Below are 26,011 nucleotides of genomic sequence, written 5' to 3'. Positions count from 1 at the left end.
ATATGAAATAGTAATTATTTGAAAACAATCAATTAGGGATGGTTATTTTTTTAATGAATTTAAATTGCCGATTTATCGCAGCGATAGAAATTTCTTCATAGGAGACGAACTTCAGCACAAACAAATGCCGCGCACAACAATCCTGAAGTTAGGGAAATGATAAGTGAACTGCGAAGTCTGCCATTGCTCTGCGAGATATAACGAAACCGTTCTAGTCAAATGACAATTTTTTAATGATTCGCCTCTAATCTATATCATCAGAAATCCGAGATAAGTATTTTGATACGGATCTCACAATTTATATTATTTCTTCATTGTGTGCGTTTTAGACCACAATAAAGTGCTGTCTTAATGATAAGTGTTTTTGATGATGTTCGAGACGACTTGTGTAGTACTACTTTCAGAAGTTGGGTGGGGCGCTGCTTTTAAACAAGTATGTTAGACGCGGCGCACCAACGCAAATGAGAACCACCACAATTTCCACGATATTGAAATTCAATAAATATATAACCAATCTCATTTTAAAGAAACGTATCAATACATAGATAATAATAAATATTGTATTGCAGATGATCTTGAAATCTTAGAAATGTTCCCTCCCTCCCTCCCCTTCTGCAGAACTAGTTGGATAATCTTCTAAGCGTTACACCAATTATCATATCATACACTATTTGGATTCTTAGATAAAGGTCTGATCTAATCGGCGTGTTCATGTTGAGCTGCACTTTCACGCCATGTATTTTGCACTAACTCAACAAACTGCCGCCACCATCGACTCTTTGACGTGAAGTACAACGAACATGCAACTATAAATGTCCATGAAAATATGAGAAAATAATCAGTCTCATCCGAAGGCGTACTTGGAACAGGGCCTGCATAATCCGTAGATTTAACATAGAGTTGCTCAGCTGGACCCAGTGGAAGATTTGTCAAATATATGATGAATCTAGCAAATTTAACTACATTATACTCAGTACCATTGAACTTTGATATTGGTTTGCCATTGTGTATAAGCATCAATGTTGGAACGCCAACAATACCATATTGTGTATTGAAACTGCAAGATAAAATATCATTATGCGTTTCAGGATATTGAGTTCATAAGAACATGCAAAGGAGATTCTAATGATCCAAGGCTAACCTTTGATATTTGATGGCATCAATAGCGACCATTTTCATGTTTGGAAAAAATCTAGCCATAGCATTGAAATGGGGTGCTGTTTGGCTGCTGAAAATGCACCAACTAGCATAAAAAAGTACAAGTATACAAGTACCGGGCACTTGTCTTCCTTCCTTTGCTGTTCTAGTTTTATTGCCTGGCCCAGGCTCGAGAATTAATAATTCCATTAGTCGGCTAGCATTTACCAACTAGAAGTAAATTTCTTTTAATATTTGAGTGATACTCATTATATGTCATGCAGAACGATGTAAAAAATTTTCATGGGATAATTATACCTCAACTGGCCCATATTCCTTGTTCATCAGACAGTTCACTTTAATGGCACTTTGAGTTTCTGACTTAGTCGTGGCATTTGCTTTCCCCTCATCCATCTCGCTTGATACGGTTACAAGATTCTGTCCATTTTCATCTACTACTGTCTTATTATTTTCCTCTTCTTCTGGTACAAGACTTTCAGTTACAATCGTCTCAACTTCTGACTCTAAAGCTACCTCTGAGACTTCAGGCTCATTGGAGATTTCCTGAGCTACTGCAGCAACACATATAACACCTGTTGATAATGATAATAATAAATTGACAGGTTTATTAAGATTGTCGATTGAATACCACCCACAAGATCATTTTATACAATAAAGATGTTTGACAGAAGCCTTAGTTGTATTTCCATTAGATTTTCAATGTGTTAATTATAGATTTCATTTAATAAAGAAATATAATGAACGATTACTTACCTAATATAAATATAAATTTATGCATTTTATTGAAGATAAACAGTTTTTGCTGATAACCTAAAAAGTATCCGTTGCCTCGATAGTAAAGTACAACTTTGAATGACTGGAACTTGAATGGACTTCATTAAGGCATGCTACTATCCATCTTCAACACTCTCTGAATTCTTTGTGCCACTATCACAACGTAGGAAATATAGTTTTGTTTGTGCTTTACGCTTATTGTCTAAAACATGCTGACATACGATATGTAAAATCATGTATTTACGTACTTACGCGCAGTGGTGCGCAACTTGTACTTCGGAGCAGTGAATTTTTTTCTAGGCCTTCAGGCGCGCTAGATTTTAATCAGTGCATTTTTAAATCTACACACAGAAAGGGAGACTAATTGTAAGTCCAATATCGTAATTTGATTATACAACTTTATTCACTGTACAATATTGATGATGAAATACATCATAGATGTAGCTTGGTTAGATGCACCCTATACTCAAGAACTACCAATCAAGGGGCAAGGGCATTGGTTTATTCTCAAGCACAGCCAAGATATTGAGTGCTGTTACTTTGGCCATTTCAGCCCTTGTTTCAATGGTTGCACTTCCTATGTGTGGTAGAACAACTGAAAGAATTTGAAAATTAAATTTTTGTCACAGAACATACATTGAAAGATGGACAATTATTTACTGGGCTCATGTCATACCACAGTTATCCAATTTCAAAAGCTCACTATCCAAAGGTATAGGCTCAGGAGTCATAACGTCAAGACCAGCTGCTCTTATTGCTCCATTTTTCAAAGCCTCTATCAATGCTGGTTGATCTACAATTGGACCTCGACTGCTGTTTATGAATATGGCTGTTTTCTTCATCTTTTCAAACATCTGTTTATTGAATAATCCTTGTGTCTCTGGTGTAAGGGCACATGTGACTACCACAAAATCACTGACTGCAACTAATTCATCTATCAAAACTTTTCGCCCACCGAATTCTTCTGCTTCCTTTTTCTCAGTTCTGCTTGTATAAACAATATTTGCAACGTTGAAACTCTTGAGGCACTTGGCTACTTGAATCCCTATACGACCAAGTCCAACTATACCCACAGTAGAATCACTCAAGCCTGGTCCACACATCCAGGTTGGTGCCCAGGACTGCCACTCACCTCTTTAAAAGACTTGATTAAAAATTGAAAATTTTTGTAAGACAGGGTATGTATACAGCTTAAATACATTTGACTATAGAGTACCTAAGTATGGCCCTATTTGATTCCAACAGTCTTCTAGAGGTTGCCAATAATAGGGCCACAGTTAATTCTGCAGTAGCATCAGTGAGCACTCCAGGGGTATATCCAACTTTTATGTTCCGCTCTTTCAAAGCCTTGAGGTCTAAATGATCAAACCCAACAGACATTGTAGCAACTACTTTAAGCTGTGGTCCAGCTGTAGTCAAAACCTCCTCATCTATTCTATCTGTCAGCATACAAAAAAGCCCATCGACCCCAGCAATTTTTTCCAACAGCATATCTCGTGGAATAGGTGCTGCTTTATCCCAAACAATTACAGTACAGCTGTGATTTAACAATACAAAAGTTGCACATGTTTCTATCAGGGACAAGGAAGACCTGTGCTCATATACTAACCTTTTTTTCAGAAGCTCTAACCCTACAGTAGGTATGTCGGACCGGGTGACAAGAACTTTTGGTGACATATTCCCCAAATCGTTTTCAACGGTATAAGAGAGTGTTGATTTGAGTCTTTTAAAATTAGTCCTGTGAGAATTGATTACTGTATATTTCTTGGCTTTGAGCAACAACACTGTAAGATTCCGCATCTCATCAGTGACTTGACCTCAAGTAGATAGAACCAGTGGTCCTCAAACCAAAAGACAGCTTGCATTGACTGAAACATCACTAGAAAGTAAAATCGAGTAATCGAAAATTTCGAATCAGCTAATGCTTATGAAGAATATTTGCATTATTTATATTTGTGGATGTGGGAGGAGTGAAGTTAAATATGAGATGTTTTGCGTGATTACAATTTTAACGTGTATTGCTGATAAATATTATCTGATAAACTAATTAATAACTATATGGTAATTTTTCAATTTTTTCGCGTAAGTGTAAGTATACTGTCAGAAATAATACAAGAGATATAATCTATTTAGATATGCTGCACATAGAAAGTGCTAATAAAACATACTCATTAAAACTCTGCTGTTCCTCACGTTCGATACTCTAAAAAGTTATGAATATCTATCTTCACATTGACATTACTGGTGCAAACTTCTAGTTTTACACTCAGTATTATGTGCGTTTTGGATTGTGCTGAGCCGCGAAAAGAGTATTTTTCATCAGAATAGCCACAGTCATTGGTCCAACTCCACCTGGGACAGGTGTAATGAATCCAGCAATTTCTTTGACTCCATTGAAGTCGACATCACCGGTTAATTTAAATTTTCCCTGAGCGTCTTTAACTCTAGTTATTCCTACATCTATAACACATGCTCCAGGCTTCACCATTTCTTTTGTTATCAACCCAGGCACACCTGCCGCTGCTACCAATACATCAGCTAATAATGTAAACTTTTGCAAGTCCATGTGAGAGGTGTGTCGATGGCATATTGTAGTGGTCATATCCAAAGCACCAGTTTCACCTGCAAAAGGCAAGTGTAGGTGAGGGTGAATTGAAAAAAATTTTTTTTTATTTTCTTAGCATGGGGGCAGAATTTGTACCTGATAAAAATAGAAAATTTTTCAAATGTGGAAGAAATTTTTTACTTAATATTTTGAGGTAGCCCACTCGTTTTTTGAATAAATAATTAATCAAGTGGGATACTTCCAGCAAAAAAAAATTTTCCACCTAATGATTACTCGATCGATTGCATGAGTAGATGATTTTGGCTTTCAGATTTGGATTCCTGAGTTGATTATACGTGAGATTACTCTTGAAAAACCAAACAAAAATTCGATTTTTGAGCGAAAAATAAATCATTGTTTTAATTGGGTTTAATATGCTTTTCTGACGTATTTTGACCTCAGGAATCCAAATCTGGAAGAAAAATTGATCCATCTCTAAAATTGACCGAGTTATCGCCAATTTTCAGCTTTTTGGGGTCAAAAATAAAAAATTGATTTTATAGTCTATCTGAATGTAATTTGAGCTCAGAAATCCGAATCTGAAAGAAAAATTAATCTATCTTGAAAAATGACCGAGTTATCCTCATTTTTTCGTATTTTTTGGTACAAATTTCAGGATATCTCGAAGGGAAAAAATCCTAGCTTAATTTGGACAACGGATTCGTGTTCCTGAGGTCAAAATACATAAGAAAAGTGCCATACGATCAATTTTAAAAAATAAAAATTTTTGGCCAAAATTTGAGATTTTTCCAAGGGGTACCCCTTACGATTTTTTCAAATTTTGGCCAAAAATTTTTATTTTTTAAAATTGATCGTATGGCACTTTTCTTATGTATTTTGACCTCAGGAACACGAATCCGAAAGCCAAATTGAGCTACGATTTTTTCCCTTCGAGATATCCTCAAATTTGTACCAAAAAATACGAAAAAATGAGGATAACTCGGTCATTTTTCAAGATAGATTAATTTTTCTTTCAGATTCGGATTTCTGAGCTCAAATTACATTCAGATAGACTATAAAATCAATTTTTTATTTTTGACCCCAAAAAGCTGAAAATTGGCGATAACTCGGTCAATTTTAGAGATGGATCAATTTTTCTTCCAGATTTGGATTCCTGAGGTCAAAATACGTCAGAAAAGCATATTAAACCCAATTAAAACAATGATTTATTTTTCGCTCAAAAATCGAATTTTTGTTTGGTTTTTCAAGAGTAATCTCACCTATAATCAGCTCAGGAATCCAAATCTGAAAGCCAAAATCATCTACTCATGCAATCGATCAAGTAATCATCAATTATTTGCTGTTGGGAGCAGAAAAATTACAAGACATATCGATTGGTTTTAGTCGTAAACCCACTTTGATTCATCGCAATCCATGCATGCGTCGAAATATTCGAATTTCTCGGTCTACGAGAAAGCCCGAGCTTTGCTGGAGTCAGGTAGCCAGCAGTGTAGCGCTTTGTTGTGAGACGTCACCTTCGAGGCCGAGCAGAGGTGACGCCCCACAACAAACCCCCGCGCCCGTGGCTACCTGACTCCAACTAAGCTCGGGCTCCCTCGTAGACCGAGAAATTCGAATATTTCGACGCATGCATTTTAAGTCAAAAAAGAGCATGTCATTTCTTGATTTTATCCTTGAATTACAAAAATAATAGGAAAAAAATTTTGAACAGTGAACGAGTAAAAAACAATCCTCCATGCTAAGAAAAAAAAAAAAAAATTTCCAACCCACTCTAGTGTAGGTCATCAAAAAACAAATATAAATTCTTTATCACGTGATTTAAAATTTAATACCATTGCCGTCTGCGTGGAGTAACAAGGCAATCGGTAAACCCACATGCTTAGATCTTCCAATGACGACAGCATTTTTACCAAAAGTATCTATTTTAGTTCTGACTATCAATTCTCTTACACCTAAAGCTGTTGCCGGTATTATACCACTTTTGTCTGAACTCAAGTTTCCTATATTTTCCGAGTGAAATCCATCAACATCTTTTGATGGTGAGATACTGTGGCAAATCTTCTTTTCATCAAGGCCTTTTGGCAAAGGCAATTGTACTAAAATGCCATCAATTGACGGGTCTGTATTGTAAGATTGAATCCTTTCTACTAATGAAACTTGTGTAATATCTGTCGAACACAATATAGTCTCGCTGTCTATACCTGAAAAGAATTTCTATATTATTTATTTTTCCTCTAATCTTTGATTCAATAATAATTAAAACAGCGCACATTTTTTATTCATGCAATAATTACATTATGTACCCACCAACTGATTTAGCAGCTTTGACCTTATTGCTCACATAGGTTTTGCTAGCTGGATTATGTCCAACAAGTATTGCCACCAATTTTGGCCTACGGTTTCCAGCTTGAACCCAAGATTCGACAGACTGTTTTACTTCGTTCAGGATGTCTCCAGCTATTTTCTTGCCATCGATAATCTGTGCTGTCCTTCTACAAACAAGACAGTACAAATTAGACCATAACTAAGTGTAACACATTGTTATAATTTCACATTTCAGAACACCTGAACATACAGTAGTTTTGACGTATGAAAAGTCCGATTAGTATGTGACGGATTAATGAATGAGACGACCCAACGACGCAACATCTTAGCACCAGAAGCTCCTATGAATAGATAGTAAAACGTTTGCTTAGTGATAACTGGTTGCATGATCGTAATATGATATTAAGTGATAAAGGATTCTGCGAAATATTTCCATACATAGTGTAATGAAATAGCACACCACAGGTCGTGTTTCCAAGTACACAACTGCAATTATGCTGTAACGTGACAGCCTGAAGATTTAAAGACACATAAACTATAGAATGAAGTATCGTTTTCAATCAATTTCTAACAATATAAGCACATGTGTTATTTAACTTACAGAGTGAAATTTGACGTTTTGTTGCTACTTACCTCAATTGAAGCACAGTTATCCTAACATATGGACTATGTCAGGACCACTTTGTATTATACATATCAGTGGTCAGGACCGGTTTGGCTCCTGTAGAATGGATTCATAATTTCTGCATATACCACAATATACCGTATTGTATCGTACTGCATTCGAAAGTATGTACATGCGAAAAATGCAGACGGTTTTAAAGACCAGCTGATCAACGGAGTTGCATCGGATGCCGCGAGAGGCCTGTACAAGGCAGGGCGTCGCGATTTGAAATGTTAAATCGATGCGACAGAATGGAATAAATGTTATTTCTACATATAAACAGGGGATACTTATTATACAATAAATCCTGTGGTTCTCATATTAAAGTATTACCATATTTGGGTCATTAGTCGTTCGTTGAGAAGCTGAAAATTTATAACCATCCTCGTAATTATCGATGTAACAAAATAATAAAGAGGGGAAAGATTTCAGAATACATCGTTTCGCTTGGAATGAGCTGTAAAAAATATGTTCAATGAATATATCTCGTTGAAATTTTATACATATCTGAAACTCAATGAACAATTCATTCATACAGTAGCATTATATTAATTTCATGTCTATATTATTCTGTATAGATAATACAGTATCATTTGCACTTGCTATGGGTTGCTGCAAAGATTTACATTATAACTCTGTCGATGTTTAATTAAAATAGGCATGATAAAAATAATGGAATTACTAATAAATCCGTTATCCAGCAACATTATTTCCAGATTGCATAAAACTTCCAGCTAAGAAGAACTTGATTGAAAATTTTACCATAGCTACCTAGGTATGATGTATAAATACCTAAATCCTCAAGAGTCTACATGGCCTGCATACTGCTTTCATCCCAAATAGCAGCAGTCTCTATTTCATAAGCGAGAATGTCGTTCATCTTTTCAGCACTTCTAATAAATTAAACGTAGATAAAACGCTGGTGTACGTATCAGTTCACGGAAAGTCACCAGTCGATAGATTCCAGCTGTCCAAAGCATCGTTAAGACTTTAGCGAATGCAATATACGACATCGGTACAAATCAAAAAAATTATATAAAACAATCGCAGATTGCTGTGTTAGTGGCGTCAGCGGTCCACATGCGGAAGATCAACTCTTTTCCTTTTCGTATTTTCCTTAGCATGACTGGACTCCCTCGAAGCTAAAGCTGGCAGAGAACATCCCTTTGTTTTCGGAACCAGGATACCCCGGTTTTCAAGTCGCCGTATATATGTCGTATTCGGAATTACAGAAACTGGCCCAAAATGGCAAGGCTCTTTTGTCCGATTAATCGTCAGAAGTGGTGGTCTTTCAATCGAGGCTACAGATTCCCTTGCTTGTTCCATTTCCGGTTGACACATAGCGTTACATGTCCCTCCACCACGTATCAACGTCATTTGCCATCTATATGAAAGTTGCTTATGAATCAAATTATACAGAAAAAAAATGCATAAAATATCAATTCTGCGCGTACCTTCCGTTGCTACTGTAACAAATTCTGGCTGGTCTTTCGGGTAGCATGGCACTGAGCCTCCGAGACTCAAGCCGTTGTTGAGTAAAAGGAGATTCCATCATTTCTTTTGCTATGATATGTTGCAGTTCAGATAAAAAACGTTCAGAGAAATGATCCTGAGTAAATAAGGGATGATCTAGTAATGTGGTGCAACTCGAACGCGTTTCGGGATCCATTCTCAGACACTGCGCCAAGAAATCTATCGTGGTTGTTGGCCATGATGGAAAAACTGATCGGAGAGATCGAATACTACCGATCATACCGATATCCGTTGTCACTCGTTTTATTCCACGCATGTTATTACTGCGTGCCATGATTGTTTGATGCTTTGGACAAAGATTGCCTGTAAAAAATTATTAAATTATCGATATACTTTGAAGAGTTTTCATTTTATAGAAGGCATAAATATTTATTCAACACATATGTTCACCTAGGAGTTTCATAATCTGATAAAGTTGGTCAATGTCGCTGTCCCCTGGGAATAATGGATCTCCGCTTATAGCTTCTGCATAAAGACAGCCGACAGCCCAAACGTCGACACCCTTACCATAACGAGAATCGCCGACAAGTAGTTCAGGAGCTCGGTACCACCTGGTCGCCACATAATCCGTACATGATTCATTTGGTCCAGACAACATTCGAGCGAAACCGAAATCGCAGAGTTTTACTATCCCGTTTGGTGATACCAGGACATTTTCAGGCTTAACATCTCGGTGCATTATCTAAAATGAATTGTAATAAACGCTGCATACATGAATAAGATAAAATTGATTCGCATATATTCTTGTGGTTCGCGATGACGAAGAACATCACAATCGTCTGTTGTATGGGGGGATCGTAATGTATCAGCTATATGATCCATCGACTGTATATTACGTATAATTTATTTTCACGGAATAGCTAGCTCTTCCAAGCATTTCTGTATCACTTGATCACAACGAAGGCTTTATGTTCGAGCCTGCATATACCTATATCGCAGTGTTGTAACGTATACTTATATGAATAAAATACAAGTCCGTCTTTGTCACGACTCAGATGTGTGTAAGTTCAAATGTGAACCCCACGTGTTAAATCGCCCGGTTGGATTTAAGGTGAAAACATCTCAACTCATCTCAGCTTCACTGCCTAGTTTGTTTAATGGCGTGGGATGGAAATGTAAACCAACCCACGATACAAATAAACCTGTTTATTTTTACAGTCGCATCAGCTTCTAATGCAGTTGGCTCATGAACATAATTTGATGCTTCTTATGCATCATTATATAAAACTGCAGCTTCTGTGGGACCGTCAAATAATTTTTGTCCGACTTCATGCGGCCAGTACGAGTTTATAAAATATTGCAGACATAATCAAACAGCACAGGGTGTGGAGATAATTTGAGACTTACGTGGTTCATGTGACAATAGTTCAGTCCTCGAAGAACCTGAAAAATGTGACGTCGAGAAACATCTACTCCGAGGCCGGTACCGACCGCTTCTAATTCGTCGAGTAAAGTATGGTCCAAGTATTCAAAAACCAGGTAAAACCGCTTCCGGCGACGAAATACTTCGATCATGTTCACTAGATTTTCATGACGCAGTTTCTACAAGATAATTCGAATTGAGAATAAATTTTTTTCAATACATCAATTCTGTAATTATATCATTTTGGGGTCTGAATAGAATAATTGAATAAATATTCTCAAAAATTAAAATTTTTTCTGTAAACGTTTATACCTTGAGCATACGAATTTCTCGCAGAGCCATTTTTCGCACATGGACATCCTCTTCGGTCTCCAGAAACTTTTTTATCGCCACAATCTGTCCGGTATCTCGATGTCTGCATTTCATAACGACGCCATAGCTCCCTTCGCCAACGACTTCCAAACTTTCGTACTTTTCCATTCCGCTCGTAATTCTTGTGAGGATGTTCGACTTACAATTGGACATCTCAAAATTTCTCGTGGGAGGCGTGATCAGAAATGCGTTCGTATTTTCTACTCATATTTTCACCGGTAAAGTGTTACACTCGAGCTTCAAAAAGTCTTACATTTCAAAGGCAATGCTCGCTCGCTACATTTTTACATCTAGAAAATTTACGGTTGAATTAATCCGCAAAATTCAATAAAAAGAATATTCATCTGCGAATTATTTTTAACAATCCCCATTCTTGGAGACTTTCATGTTATTTTTAGCCAAATAGAAACGAACACCAAGTCGTAGGAAATTTCGTTGGGGGGAAAAACACGTGTACGCACCCGTACCGTTAGGTCAATTGGATTAATCAACGGTGATAAAATATTTATTCACAATTGATTAGGCACAATGTTCAACACAAATTGTATTCACGTAGAGTTTCGTTTCTCTGGAAGTATCGGTAGACACTAACCGCGCGGAATTCACATCACCTGCAAAATTGTATTATAGTGTAAATAATACCCCCAATGTAGGGGTGAGAAGTAAGTTTGTCAAGGTCAGAAATTATAAGTAAAAGTTTAAAGGTCGCAATTCTCAACTCGTGCTGGAGGAGTTGTCTGACTATAGTCAACTTTTGAAAGTGTTAGTCGAATTCTACCCGCGGAACTCTGCCGATCCGGTCAGGGGTGAACTTTGACTTCTTCTTTCACCGGAGAATAAGGGGCCAGCCAGAGTCACGCGCACGTCACCAAAATAAATTTATCGATTGTAAACAGGTTAGTTAGAGTATAGGATATAGGGAATAGAGTGGAGAAGGAGGTCCCCAAGCTTGCTCTGTCGATGTTGGTTTGGTATACACGACAAATGCCATGCAACTTCCTTCGATAACTATCGATTTTACTGTTAATTAACAAACCCCTCTCAACGGCTGCTATCACGATCGTTGATCGGAACGCAAGGGCTGAAAAAAGACGAAAATAAAATCAGAAAACATAAAAGAATACCTGGCGGAAATTATCTATAAAAGTTGCGGCAGCTTCCGATTCCCTTCCTCGTTACATTATTGGAAACTGAACGAAGGACAATTTGCAATTTTATATTTGTAAGAAAAAAGAATTGATCGTATTTTAATAGATTACGGAGAGCCATTTACCGGGATTCTTTGGTATAATGATTGCGAATTTATTCCTGAACTGGCAGGAATAGGGGATGAGGGTTGTCCGATTAAACGCGGTCGCAGAGAAAGGTTGTACCAAGACTTTTCGAGCTCACCGGCTGACACAGGAATTAAGTCGCGACCTACGACTACGTCCTCCATCCCTTGCATGATACCATTAATTTTATTCCCATAGCTGTAAAAAATGATTGACTTTAACATGATTTATTTTCGGCAACATCGTATTTCTCTTTCTCATTTTTACATCCCGTATAATATACCAATAACGCACCATTTTTCAGATTTAAATACGCTCAACGCAAAGTGAGATCTCTAGCAGTAGAAATCTAGACAAGTGTGGATGATGATCATCTGCGTTTTCTATTATACAATGAGACTACTACATATGAAGCCCGGATCTGAGTGTTTTTCTCGTTTCACAGTTGAAGACGACTTCCCACATAGACATAATGATATGGGTATGAGGTAAGAAGGGCTTTTTTCAAATGAGATACAATTAAAATGAATTGATCTTCGGAAGCCACTTCGTGAGATCCCCGCTGCAGTATAGCCGAATCCACCATTGATCACGTATACCTATGTTCATAAATATTTATAGATATAATTGCTTCATCGATTTATGAAAATGGATAAAAAAAAAAGTACATATTTATACACACTCTCGTTTTAATAAAGCTAACAATCATGATAGAAATAATAAAAAAATAATAATAGAAGAATGACCGTTGGAAATGCCGAGGCGTTTGTATATCGCAACAAACAATCAATCAAGTTCAATTGAATGGTTGTTGCATCACTATACCAAGGGAGTGTAGGTAGAGTAATCTTTCTGGGCACTTTTGTTCAGGGATCGTACTCCTTTATTTCTCACTTAACTATAATTAATTGCTCTTTCGCTTCTTGCGGACGAGAAAAAGAAAGGGTTGATTTTATCCCTTTGCTGTAAAATCCTTTTACCCTGCAGGATAATACTTCGGTAAAACGCGGCCGCTTGAGCAGCGTACTACATTTTTCCCTAGTTTTCTATAAGTCATCATGTGAAAAAACTAGAGCTTAGAAAGCTGGGTGAAAACATCTGGACCTTCAGAGACACGTTGATTCAAAGCATCGAAGACAGTGCAGGGATTATGCGTATATCCATACAAACGTAATGTGCTGTAGTTCAGTTTTAAGGGGCTCGCGTTTCGAAAACGGGGAATTCTGTCCGCAAGCAAGCAAGCAATGTCAGGAATCGTTGAACGGTTAAGCTGCTGCAGAGGGTTTTCGATGGTATGTCTGCCTGTCGGTGAGCATGCACTGAAATAGACGCACCACATGGCGGGGATCTTTGCTTTGCTTGCTCTCACATTAAAGTCAAGCTACAGAGCCTACCCGTAAAAAAAAAACGAAAAAAGAAATCCCCGGACTTAATTTGTCCGTTCACAACGTTGTACCGTGAGAGGATTTCTTCATCCCATGCATCCTCTTTCAAATTTATGCTTCTCTTCATTGCATTCAATCTGCGAATTATTTATTATAGTTTGCGTTATCGGATGGTATTCCTTTTTTACGAATCACGTTGCAATTGAATCTGCTAAAAATGGGTCAGCGCGGCCTGACTTACAATTGAGTTGCAGTGGAATCTGGCAAGTGGTTGGACTTTTTGGAGTACATTGCCTTGCAATAGGGACTTGGCAAAGACCCGAGATGTGGGGGTCAAAGTGCGGTTTCTTATGGCGGTTCAAACGTAGCTTGTAACTTTCGTTGACGATGCTTTACTGCAGCATTTTGTGTAGAGTAATAAGAACATATAGGGCACGCACGAATTGCCGACGATGTATGGTATCCACGTGTGAGTTCAACGCGTGAATATGTGTGAACAAGCTGCGTGTTTCTGAGAGCAACGCGATCATTCCGCTCCCGGCCCTGTCGGGTGCGCGTTCTTTGGGTAGTGAGTTGTGTGGTGTGGATCGTCAAATTAAAATTTTGATTTTTGGTGCACTTTTTTGTTCGAATTTTAATTTTTATAATAACTCAAAACGACCCGGAAAAACATCCTCCTTCATCTTTGGTGCATTTTCACATGGTCTGCAGAGGAAATGCTCAAAAGTGAATACAAGGATTTGAATTTAATCAGTCAGCGGTGCCGATCACCTCGGTCTTGATCGGCTGAAGAAAAATGGCCACATGCCACCCCCGACCACCCTTACAACACTTGCAGCATCCACAATTGCAGGAGGCGAACGGCGTCGGTGCTGTTGGCGTCGGCCTTGGCCTAGGAAATATCGGTACTCAGTCCCAGGTTACATCCCAACAATCTCACTACCCTCCACATCTTCTAAACTGGGTTTACCTAGCCATCGCCGATCAGAATCCTCCTCAACCTCCAGATCAGACAAGAAGCGTAAGATATGTTTCATCTCTTTTTTCGAATCTTCTTCCTTTTCTCTTTTTATTCTCTTCATTTTTTTTTACTTCGTTTACACGGTGTAAATTTGTCATCTGTAACAGTTGATTGCCAATCTCCCGAATATTTGATTTCTGGTCCAAATTCTCTTTGAATGATCTGCCGTACGTCCTGCAGTGGAAAATTACGGGTCCGAGTTAGAATTCGTTGTAAATGAACTCTTACAGTTTGAACGAAATTTAGTCTCTCGTACAAATCCGAAGCAGTAGACTGGGATAAAGGTGGTAAAAATAAGTTGGGCAAACTCCTGAATTCTTGGCTCGAGTAAGCATGCAAACTCGCAAATGTTCCCAACGCAACGTCATCCAGTATACGATTTCTTTGCTCGTCCTGCACACAAAGCAAGCCCTTTTAACTTCTTCGATTTGTACATCTTTTGATTCTTCTGTATACGTTTACAATGTAAACAAACTGCCTCCCAGAAGCGTACGACTCTAGATGTACGTACTATGGGTATGTATTTTATGTCGAGTACATACCAATCGCGCAGAGGAATATATTCATCTCGTCTTTACAATAAAAAGACAGGAGGTGAGATCATCTCCCACGACACAGATTATTATTATATTGTATCTTTTTATTGTGGTTGACACGCGCGTTTCCATCATCATTTCTTTGAATTTCTTTTTCGTCCTCTAATCAGTTGATGGGGCATAAATTTGATTCTTCGATAATGCGAATCTAATACCTTGCCAATAATTCTGCATCATTGGGGTTTATCAATTGTCATTGAATGAGCTCTGAATTAAAAAATATCATTCAGTTTCGGCTGGTTCAGCATTTTTACAAACCGCTATCAATGCTACCAGCTATAGTAATCCCGAGCTAATTATAATTGCACGGATAATTTTCCCTTTACTTTCAGAACAAACTTCTTCCAGCGGTATGGGGAAATTTTCCAACAGCTTCGTCTCAGACTTACTTGCACCAGAACAATGTAAGTCCAGTGGCACCCATAGGACCAGGAAGCTTGGCAGACAGTATAGGAGACTTAGCGGAACACTTTACGGAACTTGGTCTCTTGGAACGAAAGCCCACAAAACGACCACCTTCAACATATTTATGTCACTTGTGCTTTAAAAAAGGTCATTACATCAAAGACTGCCCTCAGGTAAATTTAAAATAATTTCTGCATCTTGTAACTCGCACATTTGAATTTCATATATGCGATGGGGTTTTTCTGTATGCTTGAAATATTGTAATTGTTTAAAGAATAAGATCCACGTCAAGTATATAACAGCGGTATGTACATATATTACGTCATTATTATTCTTTCAAAATTACATTTATAATTGGGTGAAATATCTCGCGATCAATTACTAAATGATGTGAGATGATTCGCTCCACGCGTGCATCCCGAACCTTTTACAAGTTGAAAGTAAAACGTTGACCCTATATTACATCACGCATATAATACCCTGCACGCGTTTATTTAGACTTCTATAGATGAGCCATCATATATGTATATATTCTTCAGAATTTTACATCCACAAACTTAACTCTAAATTACCGTTTATACCAGAGTATTGTGCGACATTCTATCCATTTCGACGGACTAAATGTATTAGTACAATCGGATATGTTTAGCGTACATGAAAAAGGCTCGGCTGGCCCATATAATGTACAGCTGTGTATATCGCGGCTCAGTATCAGAAGAGTGTATCAAGGAAAATAAGAATTTCAATTGGAATTTTTTAAAACCCTTGCCGCGTCGTAATTATTTGAACAACCGTGTAAATTTTTATGTCTTGCTCACGCTTGTGGGATACGTAGAGTTTTTCTGAAATTGTTTCCAGATTTGTATGACCCCGTACTATATGATCGGCTTTAACAAGACGTCGCTTTTCGAATGCCAAATTTACCAGCTGTGGTATAGGTATACCTATAACATTGATATCTCCCAGATTCGATTGAGCTAGATTAAAACAACTCGTCGTTTCCGAGCCAAGTTCTATTTTTCACGCCTCACCAATTTTAGGAAAAACAACTGTGACCGTGATTCGTTATATTTTCTCCCAAGATTCTGTATAATCATATCATTTAACCGCAACCAATTGTGTTTCAGGCGCGTCCGAAGGGCGAGGGTTTAACGCCCTACCAGGGTAAGAAGAGATGCTTCGGGGAGTACAAATGCCCGAAATGTAAACGCAAATGGATGTCAGGCAACAGTTGGGCGAATATGGGGCAGGAATGCATCAAGTGTCACATTAACGTCTATCCACACAAGCAGGTGAGTCTTGGGGTCGCATCTGCAGCTACATCCCCGTCTCACGTGCTGCTCTCACCCTCGCCCTCCCTATATGTAAGTTTCGAAACATCCCCATTCAACTTATAATAATAATTATTATTAGTATCGTTATTATAATTAACACGCTTCAATCATAAATATTATAAGATTAACTGGAATGATCGCAATTGATTTCTTTAGATTTCAACGTAAGTGATGCATGCCCGAATGAAAGTTCGAGGAATACTAAATTTGGACCTGATATAAATAACGTTAAAATTCGGAAATTCTTTTTTTTAATGAGAAAATAAAGGGAAACATTTTGGGACATTCATCTATGAAGATCAAGGCCTGTGATGATTGAAACCGAGACAAATAAACAAATAAATAATAATCATTTTATTTTCAGCGCCCGCTGGAAAAACCAGATGGCTTGGACGTATCCGATCAAAGCAAAGTACACCCGCAACATCTCTGCGAAAAATGCAAGACATTAGGATATTATTGCAGACGTGTGCAATAAATAAATTGCGTTATTCTACACACGCCTTATATTCGTACTTTAACGATCGTGTACTTAAACGATGGGTTGCGATACTTACGAAGGATAAGTAACTTAATGTCATAATAACTTTAGAGTTTTCGAAAAAAAAGCCAAAATTACTCTATAAGTTTTATGAAAATAAGTCCGAAGATTTATTTCATCAGAATATTCAAATTTACGAGTTGGAAGTTGAGTTGTTTATAATGGGAAAAAAGTCAAAGCTAAGTTTGTAATCGTAGATCGTTTGTTCGAAGAATGCAAAACAGAAACCGTTCTATCGCACCAATGAAAGTTATCTGTCCCTTTTACTGATATAAGTTATAAATCCACGCCTAACTTAAACATGGTGCGAAGGGGCGGTTGATCTTATATTTGTTGTTTCTCGCGCTATTTGTAGCCTGGCTAAGTTTAGAGAACCATAGGAACTCCTGAGAGGAGGCAAGGTGCTTCGCCAAGCTATTTACGTTTGACTGGATCGTATCAGATAGAAAGGAATTACGTTATATGCGCCTACATTTTCAATGATTTGCAGAAAAACATATTTACCAACACACCTATATCTCTTCCTATTTGTGGATCCAGATCGGAATCTCAAAGAAAAATTCATTATTTTAAATTATAAAATTCATACCAGAGGTGAGACCGGTGAAATGAAGCCTATATCCCGCGGATTTATGTGTTCTGTATAAACTGGGTCCAGTCCGCGGGTCACTTAATCTGTATAAATTCGTATTATTCAATATTTTATACATATATATTTATATATATTTCAGGTTGTATATGTTATAATCATATTCTGTATAATTATTTACTCACCAGGTGCCATGACAAAGAGAACTTTATATACAAAGAATTATTATTGTATAATTAATATTGTTATTATTATATCGCTGTACCAAACATACAAGCCAAAGATACTGGAGTGCCTGTTCGTTTCATTTTTTTTCATACCTGTAAATTTTTAATAAGGAGTTTGATAAAACTTAAGAATAAAATTTATATGATACAATATACATAAAGAATGTACAGTTGTCACGGCGTGGTGACTGCGAAAAGTCGGTCCGCCGCCGGATCTTCTGAGAAATATGCTGCAGAGTTAAAGACAGTAGCCGACGAGGTTCCCTCAGTAGTCATCTGAAATCAGATATATATTTCACCTTGAAATAATTTGAGTATATACAGAATCACCTGTTAACACTCGGTATTCCATTATCGATATACCTGTGATAAAGTTTTTTTTATTTCGGCAATCACGATATACTTACGACCGGAGAAGAAGACAGATGTACTTGATGAACTGGACTAGCCACCCCCGGATACTGGAGCTGTTGTTGATGCGCTTGTTGTTGGTGTAGATGCAAATATTGGTGCTGTGGTTGTGGCGGTTGAACCACAAAAATTTGCGCTTCATTCTGCTGTTTAACAAGCTTATGTTGGTCATTTTCTCCAAGAGATTTATCGTTATCGAATTCCGCCGGCTGCGGTGCAGGATATGGCTGTTCTATATCCGTTGTTGGATGTTGATGAATTTTTTGGTGACTTTGTTGTTCAAAATCAACTTGTGGCTGTTCTTCATCTTCGAATTTTGTTTCTTGATTTAATCCACGAGGAAGTTCGAATACCTGCTGGGCCATTGGTTGGACAGCTACAGGGCTAGCTACGCTTGGAGCTGGTTGATTAACGAGCGTAATGACTTGTTGAGGTTCCTTGTTCTCAAGCGCGAGAGATTGCACTGATACTGGAATTGGCATTGTCGTTGCGGAATTTGATTTAATTGTGATTGGCGATGCAGGAGCTACTTGCGCATCGGTAACTGGAATTTCTCTGATTGGTTCAGATTGGGGTGGAGAATGCGTTGGAGAAGACATTTCTGGTTGAGGTGCAATCGGACTTGGAAATGAAGGTTGCTGATGGCCGACTAGAGTCACAACTTGTGGCTTAGAATGTTGAGGTGGTTGTGGCGCTGGCTCTGGGAATAATTCAATCTTCAAATTGGGAAGGAAAGTATCAATTGCTCGCCACGTTGGTAACCACAAATTCGAACTTGAAGCTAATACTCCCGCCGATGCCATTACAAGTAACATATTCTTCAACGACTCAGGAATAGCTTCAAATAACAATTCACTATTATCAGCATGCATATATGCTTTTAGTAAATCTAGAACAGTGAGCCATATCGGTAAAAATCCAGGCAGTGTCAGCAACGGAGTTAAGTGATGCAGGAATACTTTTGAAAGCAAGGTTGCAGCTCGAACTCTGGTTTCTTCTACCCCAATGGGGTCGTTTGGGGCTATTGGACCCAAAAGCTGAGCCAACAATGGAAATAAAACATGTTCCAGACATTGCGACCATTCCGCCGCGGCTAATTGAGCTAAATCATGAGCTAACAAAGCTCTCTGCAGGTAAGTTACAGCAGATGTTCGGACAGACCTTCGCGCATCACAACACAGTCTCGCTATTCCCTGCAGCAACGGTCGCCACCCCTGAGGCCACAAAGAAACTCCCTCAGCAGCACCTCCCTCTTCAGCCCACCACCGAAATACTTGCGCTGTTCTAGTATGCAGTGTGTGCATTAAATCGAGCAATTGAATGGGCGTTTGTTGATACCCAGCCGGTTCTTCCTGTGTACTCTGGGCTCTGTGGCGCTTTCCAGCACCAATTAATACAGCCTCTGCAAAAGTTCTGACACATCGTACACACAATTCAAAGTTGAACGGTGTCACATGAGCAACATCTCTTACTAGAAATGCAAGGCTTTCACAACATTTAACAAGTGCAGCTGGATCATGATCGTGTAGATCTCGGTCCAAAATAATTATATCCGCAGTGACTGGCAGAGGTGCTTCTGTACCAGTTGGAGAGACCAATACCCATTCTGGCACTGGACTAACAGGTCTTGGATCTAAAACCGACGTCCTGCTTGGTACATCGTCTAAAACGGTATTCGAATGTTTGGGAGCTAATGCTCCAGCACCAGCACATTCCAATAGGCTAAACACAACTTTCCAATCTTCTGTCGTATGAATGTTTGCAGCACCTGTTTTTAAAAGTTCGAATAATCCATATGCAAGTTGCCTTGCCAAGGTTGCAGTAGTCGCTGAGGGTAGATGGGTCAATGGTGTCAACGGTGGTAAGACAGCACCAGCTAATTCTTCTCCACGTAACAGCCGGATAGCTAATCTCAACATTCCAACTGCAACTCTTTCCAGAAGGTAAGCGTGATTTTCCCGAGCTGCTGTAGTTAAAAGCCCTTCGATATGCGCTTGAACAATCGGCCAGATACACATTACTCTATCGCGATTTTGAATCGTAACTTTAAGTAGAAGTTCTAATAGAAACACCGAAAGATCCTCATCTTGGGGGTTTGCTGCAACCAGGGCTCCTACTAGGGACCGAAGTGACTCCACCTAGCAGCAAACAAGGAGGGAATATTGAAGATCTGAGATATAATTTTCTAGCTACACGAGGACAGTATTTTTTAAGTCATCAATGGCAACCTGTTTACCTGTAGGAATTTGCTTTCGGCGATAATCAATTCAAGTCGGCAGTCTGTAACACATTGAGTTGCTCTTCTTCGAGCTGTAGCCTCAGCTGGATGTGGAACTCGAGGTGCATCCAGCGCGATATATGAATATAAACTAGATAAAATACTCTGTTCAGCAGGGGGTGCTCTGGGGGTAGCAGGTTCACGAATAAGGGATACTTTTCCCGAAACATCAAGAAAGTCTTCTCCTTCTGTAAGAATCCTTGGTAGTAGCCTAGCTCTGTACACTGCTTGCAAACAATCTACTACATTTCTCCAGGATGCTCTAAGTGCATCTCCGTGTCGATGAGTGACCTCAAATAATGTTCGTGCAGCCAATTGGCTACGGCCACTACCCCCTAATTGCAGAACAAGCTGTTCAAGTTCACCACCTGTAGCAAGACCTGTAAATTTACACAGGCTAACTACCAAAGTATCTAAATCACTACTCATTCCGTAGTGGGCGCTGATCGAGGCACACCTATAAATTTCAAAAACGTTCTCTGTTACCGTGATCAGGTTTTAAAAAAGAAAAACGAGAAGACGCTGTCAACTCACCTCAGAAAGGCTCGAGCGACTCTGCGTTGTAATGGTCTATCAGGGGCCTTGTCGTAAGCCCTACACAAAGCGGTGACAACTGGTGCCCAAGCATGTATTGCCAAATCTCTGTCTACAAGTTCTCCTCCTCGTCCAACTCTCAAATAATTACTTTCTGGCCCAGCACCTCGACGTAATAACACTTTCCATAAATAGTTTTCTCTTACTAATCCAGTTTGTTCAGCTGGCATGACTATTTCTTCGTTTCTGTATACAATAAATTATATCAGTCACAATGAATGGGTACAATTAAATCTTGCAACACTCACTTGATAGCGGTGTACATTTCATCCAACATGTCTTGGTCAAAATCAGCACCACCATTGACTTTTTTCAAGTTTTTTTTGAACTCTTCTGGTGTCATGGGATTATTCTGACGTTTCACATTATAATTGTGTTGATCAACATTCAACATAATTACGGCATAGGCTAATGTAAATGCTGCGTCCGCAGATGCAAATGGTTCTCCATTACTGGTCTGCAAAATTGCGTCAACTTATAACGGCATGACAGGAAATGATGATAAAACTTTTCACCATCAATTTGACTGTGTGATACCTACGTGCCAATGTTCAGCAAAATGTTCCAGCAGCAGGGATATGAGCGGCGCTTCACCTGGTAATCTAAACGATTCTAGATAGAGCCGTAATGCTTGGTCAACACGTGTTTGTCGAAGATCAAAACTTTTCACAAAGCACTCTAAAACCGCTCTGTTGTCTCGTCTACTAATATATTCTCCTATTTCTTTTTTATCCAGACCTGGATTTTCTCTCAACAACTTTGCGATCATCTGTGGGTCTGGGTGCCCTGGTGTACCTCCTAATAAGCCACGTTCTGACAAGATATTAATTCCAGACCTTGGTTTTTCGTTGAATTGCTCAGTCCCGAGAACCAGCCACTGTAGATCAAATTATTTGTGTGATATATAACAATTACTTTCATCTAGGATAAATTGATAACATATTGACATAAGCTGGTGGTGATCTGACTTACTCTTTTGTTAGCCTTAGTAGCCAATAATTCTTCTCTATTGGGTAAATTATGTGATGGTGGATGTCTTGGAGCTTTTCTCTGTTCCTCTACTCCTTTACATCGAGACTCTATTCCTTCAATCAACATTATTAGAGCATCTAGGGATATTAACTGCATACTGTGGATGCCAGCAGATAGTGCTGAGGCATTCTAAAATAAAATGTTAGATTAATAAAAAATTAATCAAGTGATGTAATTTTATTCTGTCAAAGATTCAGCTTTGGTTGGTTCAGATGGGACTAATGCGGTGAGGAGTAAAACGTTTATGATCGACAAGTATGTCGCTGATTTAATGAGTGATCAAATGTACCTTTGAAAGTAGTTTCGTGAGATCTTCATAGAGATTTGTAGAGTACAGACCACAGTCAAAATTTAGATATAATTCTGCTGGCAAACCAGGTATTCTCCACAATCTTACTATTGCTTCTGCAAGCACAATCATGTTTGAGATCATGAGCTTACTCTCAAAAGAAAGTCAGTAATATTTTCAAAGGCATTATTACCTGCCAAATATACATACCTAATGCTAATTCGCGTTGTTCATACGTTATCCTATTCGAATCTGAATTAACCAGCTCCATCAATTTCATGAAATAATACTCCATTTGAAATTTCAGATACTCTCGTAGTGATTCGAATAATAAAAATGAGACTTGAAGATCTGCTGCAAGGATTGACAGCCTGTCTGAACCTAGTAACTGATTAAACATATATCAAATGTCAATAAAAATTAGTATAAAATTAATACTCAGCTAAGGTTGGATGATGTAATCACGGAAGACGATTCTTGAATAATAATACATATATGAGTGCTGAATTACCAGAATCAAATTTCTGCACAGGTCGTCTTTAACAAGCGACAGTAGAGACGGAAAATTAGCAAGAGCATCCGCGGAGACCTCCAGCGCTACCTGAAGCAAGCTGAGCCCTAAGTGCATCATAACTTCAGTGTTCTGCTTATCAAGAGGGCTGCAAAGGGAAACTAAAAATCTAAAGAGCTCCCGAACGCACAGAGATCCATACGGTGCCAATTGCTGAAGAGGCGTAAATCTCACTCCTTGAGTATTTACGTACTCTTCTGGGGGATCAGCTTCAACCTTTATCTTTGGCAATCCTGCTTCTCTATTGGTATTACCATTATCGTCTACCGACAAATCTTCTATGCTTCCAGTTGGAGATTGTACTAAATTCAAAGTTTTGTTTTCTTCCTCAATTGAGTTTACTGCTAAAACCAGGGATCAGTAGAATTAGTATGTAGTAGATAGTTATGCAATTAGAGGATTAACGAAAGTAATCATCAATTAAATTTACCCTCTGTATCACTTTGATTCTGTGGGGATGAAAGTTTATGCTCCAACTCAGTGGGCTTTTCTATTTTATCTTCACTATGGATCACTGCATCGTTTGGTAATCTTTTTCCGGTTTCTAAGCTTTCTTTATTTTCAACTTTACCAGATTCTTCATTTTTGGTCGGATCGTTTGCTTTATCTTGTTCCTTAGCCTCTGTAATTATTTGACTTTTATCTGGCTCTTCAGTTTTACTGGAATTATCTTTGTTCTCATTTTTTTCTTCATCTGCACGGTCTGGAGTACCACGATCTAGCGATCCCTGCATGTCAACGATATTACTACTCGGTGTAACAGGCGTAGTTGCTAAATGACCAGCTCTCACTCTTTCAACAGGACTAAGAAGTTGAGTTTCACTTTCATCGTCATCAGGAGTTAATTTCGATTTTTGTTTGGCATAGGTCTTATTTTTTCTGTTCTTAGTGCGAGTATTTTCCATGCCATTGGTTCTCATTTTCTGGTGCCAGATAAAATGAATGAAGCAATTAGCCAATGTTGATTGAGAATCTTCAGTTTTGGTGTCAGAATAAATAGATGGGAATGATAATCATTACTTAAATACTAACTTTCATATTTAAAAGGACTCTTGTATCATCTACAAATTGTGGTAGTCGGGTGAACAAATGCTGTACCATGTCCCTCAAACAGTGCTCTGCAGTCCGTCGCAGCAGCTCTGAAATTATGTGGAGCCTTTGTCAATAAAAATTATGCAACGATATGAAATCAAAATTTACCACTGAGTCTTGTTTCGAAGCATATCCTGAAGCAGCTGAGCATAATTTCACATACACTCTCATTTGAGAGAAAGTTACCGGCAGGAGCCAACATAAGACCTCTGAGGACTTGCAAAATTCGCATGAGAACTACCCCATCTCCTGATGCATCTGTTCCCACAAATCTTGCATGAGTAACAGCATCAGCAACAGACTCAACGCAGGAAGCAACTGCACCATGGTCAGGATCTACGATTACCATAATTTAAACCCATATCCTACGTAATACAGCTCTTTGATCATTGAAGAGTCTGAATTGCTGTACAACACAAGGATATCCTTGATCAATGCAGACGATATGTGCTCATATCACATGCTTACCAATGAGGCCATATGAGATAATCTTGTTAACTGCCGATAGTGCTAGACTAGTGACAGGGCCAGTTGTTTCCTCAGATCTGATGACTTCAAGAAATGGGGCTAAAAATACACCAGGTTCTAGCTGAGCTAGATTGTCTGCATCATTCAGCGCTTCCTTCAAAGATGCTAATCCTTTCATTAGTGTATCCTGATCTTCATCCTGTGTTAAGTCAATTTGTAGTGTAAACAAAGTCATATCAACAATAAATTATTTCTGGGTCAAATCAAAATTCAAGTTTACTCAGATCCTCTAAAGCATGAGAGGTATAGATTTCATATCACCAAACTTGATTGGACAAGTCAAAATTGGACATTTTAAATCTGCTTTAGTATCAAAGAATTAGACAAAAAATTCTCTTTGTATTCTCTATAATCTAAGTCAGCTGTGATTGATTTAGATCATCTGGTGTGAGGGATAAAATAAAACTGCTCATCGTTTGGCAAAAATATTGTGACTTTAGCTAAAATTTTCATGATTGAGTTTCCAATGACGGTGCATTGTTGTCTATTCAGAATGAAGATAATAACTTTTATTGCCATGTGAAGCAGTCAAATATTCCAGGGACCGAAAATTTTTGAAAAAGTAGACCAGCTGATGTGATCTGTCTAACCTGATGAGAATGTGAAGACCATCGGGCACCTCGGCGCATAGCTGTCATAAGCAGGCTGACTTCACCCTCGACAACGTACAGGCCGCCTCCAGGACAGGCCATCTTACCGATACTCATCTTTGATTTTATACTTGAATTTACATCATTTTTCACAGAATCCTCTCACACAGCTCGATAAAATATTGCCAAACGTCAAGACCGTCAAGACTTCCAACACGATACCGTGGACCAAGCGACTATCATGTAGAAATACCTCGATCATTACGTGTCAATATTGATGCCATGATGTCATTGACCAGCACGCCACCTTTTCTCCAATGGAAGAAGTAAAAAAAAAATTACAAATCGAAGACAACAATGTTTTATATTTAGTTACTGTCATTTAATCTCCATGGGGATATATCCTTGCCAGGTGTATATTTGGAACTACACATTTTGCAGAATCTTTCTAGCTTCATTCACCGTTCGCACAATTAAAGAGCGACTAATATTGTGCATG

General features: G+C 38.4%; 6 protein-coding genes across 13 annotated transcripts; 1 reads left to right on the top strand and 5 right to left on the bottom strand.

Moving 5' to 3' along the window:
- Window positions 1-505: 505 nt before the first annotated feature.
- Window positions 506-2,186, bottom strand: LOC105684253 (thioredoxin domain-containing protein 15). Its single transcript, XM_012397468.3, has 4 exons — window positions 1,912-2,186; window positions 1,456-1,730; window positions 1,142-1,368; window positions 506-1,057 (listed from the first exon to the last, which is right to left on the bottom strand). The coding sequence occupies exons 1-4, from the start codon at window positions 1,934-1,936 to the stop codon at window positions 697-699; spliced, it is 888 nt and encodes a 295-aa protein (XP_012252891.2). The 5' UTR covers window positions 1,937-2,186; the 3' UTR covers window positions 506-696.
- Window positions 2,187-2,310: 124 nt separating this feature from the next.
- LOC105684251 (glyoxylate reductase/hydroxypyruvate reductase) lies at window positions 2,311-3,876 on the bottom strand. Its single transcript, XM_012397465.3, has 4 exons — window positions 3,542-3,876; window positions 3,149-3,469; window positions 2,609-3,066; window positions 2,311-2,527 (listed from the first exon to the last, which is right to left on the bottom strand). The coding sequence occupies exons 1-4, from the start codon at window positions 3,730-3,732 to the stop codon at window positions 2,406-2,408; spliced, it is 1,092 nt and encodes a 363-aa protein (XP_012252888.2). The 5' UTR covers window positions 3,733-3,876; the 3' UTR covers window positions 2,311-2,405.
- Window positions 3,877-3,922: 46 nt separating this feature from the next.
- On the bottom strand, window positions 3,923-7,598 carry LOC105684252 (bifunctional methylenetetrahydrofolate dehydrogenase/cyclohydrolase, mitochondrial). Its single transcript, XM_012397467.3, has 5 exons — window positions 7,457-7,598; window positions 7,074-7,164; window positions 6,806-6,990; window positions 6,331-6,699; window positions 3,923-4,554 (listed from the first exon to the last, which is right to left on the bottom strand). Exons 2-5 carry the CDS (start codon window positions 7,145-7,147, stop codon window positions 4,205-4,207), a joined length of 978 nt encoding a protein of 325 aa, XP_012252890.1. The 5' UTR covers window positions 7,148-7,164; window positions 7,457-7,598; the 3' UTR covers window positions 3,923-4,204.
- On the bottom strand, window positions 6,964-12,465 carry LOC105684217 (cyclin-dependent kinase-like 1). Of its 4 annotated transcripts, none has more exons than XM_048654406.1 (9): window positions 12,324-12,465; window positions 12,029-12,227; window positions 11,880-11,945; window positions 10,696-11,366; window positions 10,368-10,562; window positions 9,411-9,702; window positions 8,942-9,323; window positions 7,457-8,871; window positions 6,964-6,990 (listed from the first exon to the last, which is right to left on the bottom strand). In XM_048654406.1, exons 4-8 carry the CDS (start codon window positions 10,906-10,908, stop codon window positions 8,556-8,558), a joined length of 1,398 nt encoding a protein of 465 aa, XP_048510363.1. In that variant the 5' UTR covers window positions 10,909-11,366; window positions 11,880-11,945; window positions 12,029-12,227; window positions 12,324-12,465; the 3' UTR covers window positions 6,964-6,990; window positions 7,457-8,555. The 4 variants fall into 4 exon arrangements, with proteins under 4 accessions (XP_048510363.1, XP_020706973.2, XP_048510362.1 ...); XM_020851314.2 differs by lacking the exon at window positions 11,880-11,945 and having other exon boundaries at window positions 10,696-11,045; window positions 11,217-11,836; XM_048654405.1 differs by lacking the exon at window positions 11,880-11,945 and adding an exon at window positions 11,792-11,836.
- Window positions 12,466-13,960: 1,495 nt separating this feature from the next.
- Window positions 13,961-18,191, top strand: LOC105684223 (zinc finger CCHC domain-containing protein 24-like). 3 transcript variants are annotated; one of them, XM_012397416.3, is made up of 4 exons: window positions 13,961-14,435; window positions 15,364-15,609; window positions 16,564-16,728; window positions 17,135-18,191. In XM_012397416.3, exons 1-4 carry the CDS (start codon window positions 14,211-14,213, stop codon window positions 17,246-17,248), a joined length of 750 nt encoding a protein of 249 aa, XP_012252839.2. In that variant the 5' UTR covers window positions 13,961-14,210; the 3' UTR covers window positions 17,249-18,191. The 3 variants fall into 3 exon arrangements, with proteins under 3 accessions (XP_012252839.2, XP_012252838.2, XP_048510373.1); XM_012397415.3 differs by having other exon boundaries at window positions 13,964-14,435; window positions 16,564-16,800; XM_048654416.1 differs by lacking the exon at window positions 13,961-14,435 and adding an exon at window positions 14,816-14,951 and having other exon boundaries at window positions 16,564-16,800.
- On the bottom strand, window positions 17,982-25,820 carry LOC105684222 (Golgi-specific brefeldin A-resistance guanine nucleotide exchange factor 1). 3 transcript variants are annotated; one of them, XM_012397409.3, is made up of 16 exons: window positions 25,513-25,820; window positions 24,863-25,061; window positions 24,503-24,730; window positions 24,335-24,441; window positions 23,733-24,225; window positions 23,243-23,646; window positions 22,942-23,119; window positions 22,732-22,847; window positions 22,383-22,571; window positions 21,952-22,287; window positions 21,659-21,867; window positions 21,351-21,596; window positions 20,775-21,273; window positions 18,535-20,676; window positions 18,297-18,403; window positions 17,982-18,220 (listed from the first exon to the last, which is right to left on the bottom strand). In XM_012397409.3, the coding sequence occupies exons 1-15, from the start codon at window positions 25,627-25,629 to the stop codon at window positions 18,302-18,304; spliced, it is 5,565 nt and encodes a 1,854-aa protein (XP_012252832.2). In that variant the 5' UTR covers window positions 25,630-25,820; the 3' UTR covers window positions 17,982-18,220; window positions 18,297-18,301. The 3 variants fall into 3 exon arrangements, with proteins under 3 accessions (XP_012252832.2, XP_012252836.2, XP_012252835.2); XM_012397413.3 differs by having other exon boundaries at window positions 17,982-18,403; window positions 23,733-24,030; window positions 24,094-24,225; window positions 25,513-25,817; XM_012397412.4 differs by having other exon boundaries at window positions 17,982-18,403; window positions 23,243-23,643; window positions 25,513-25,816.
- Between the last annotated feature and the right edge of the window lie 191 nt (window positions 25,821-26,011).

Source organism: Athalia rosae, chromosome 4 (assembly GCF_917208135.1).
Source record: "Athalia rosae chromosome 4, iyAthRosa1.1, whole genome shotgun sequence".
NCBI classification, from domain to species: Eukaryota; Metazoa; Arthropoda; class Insecta; order Hymenoptera; family Athaliidae; genus Athalia; species Athalia rosae.
This window is presented reverse-complemented; position numbering and strand designations above follow the sequence as displayed.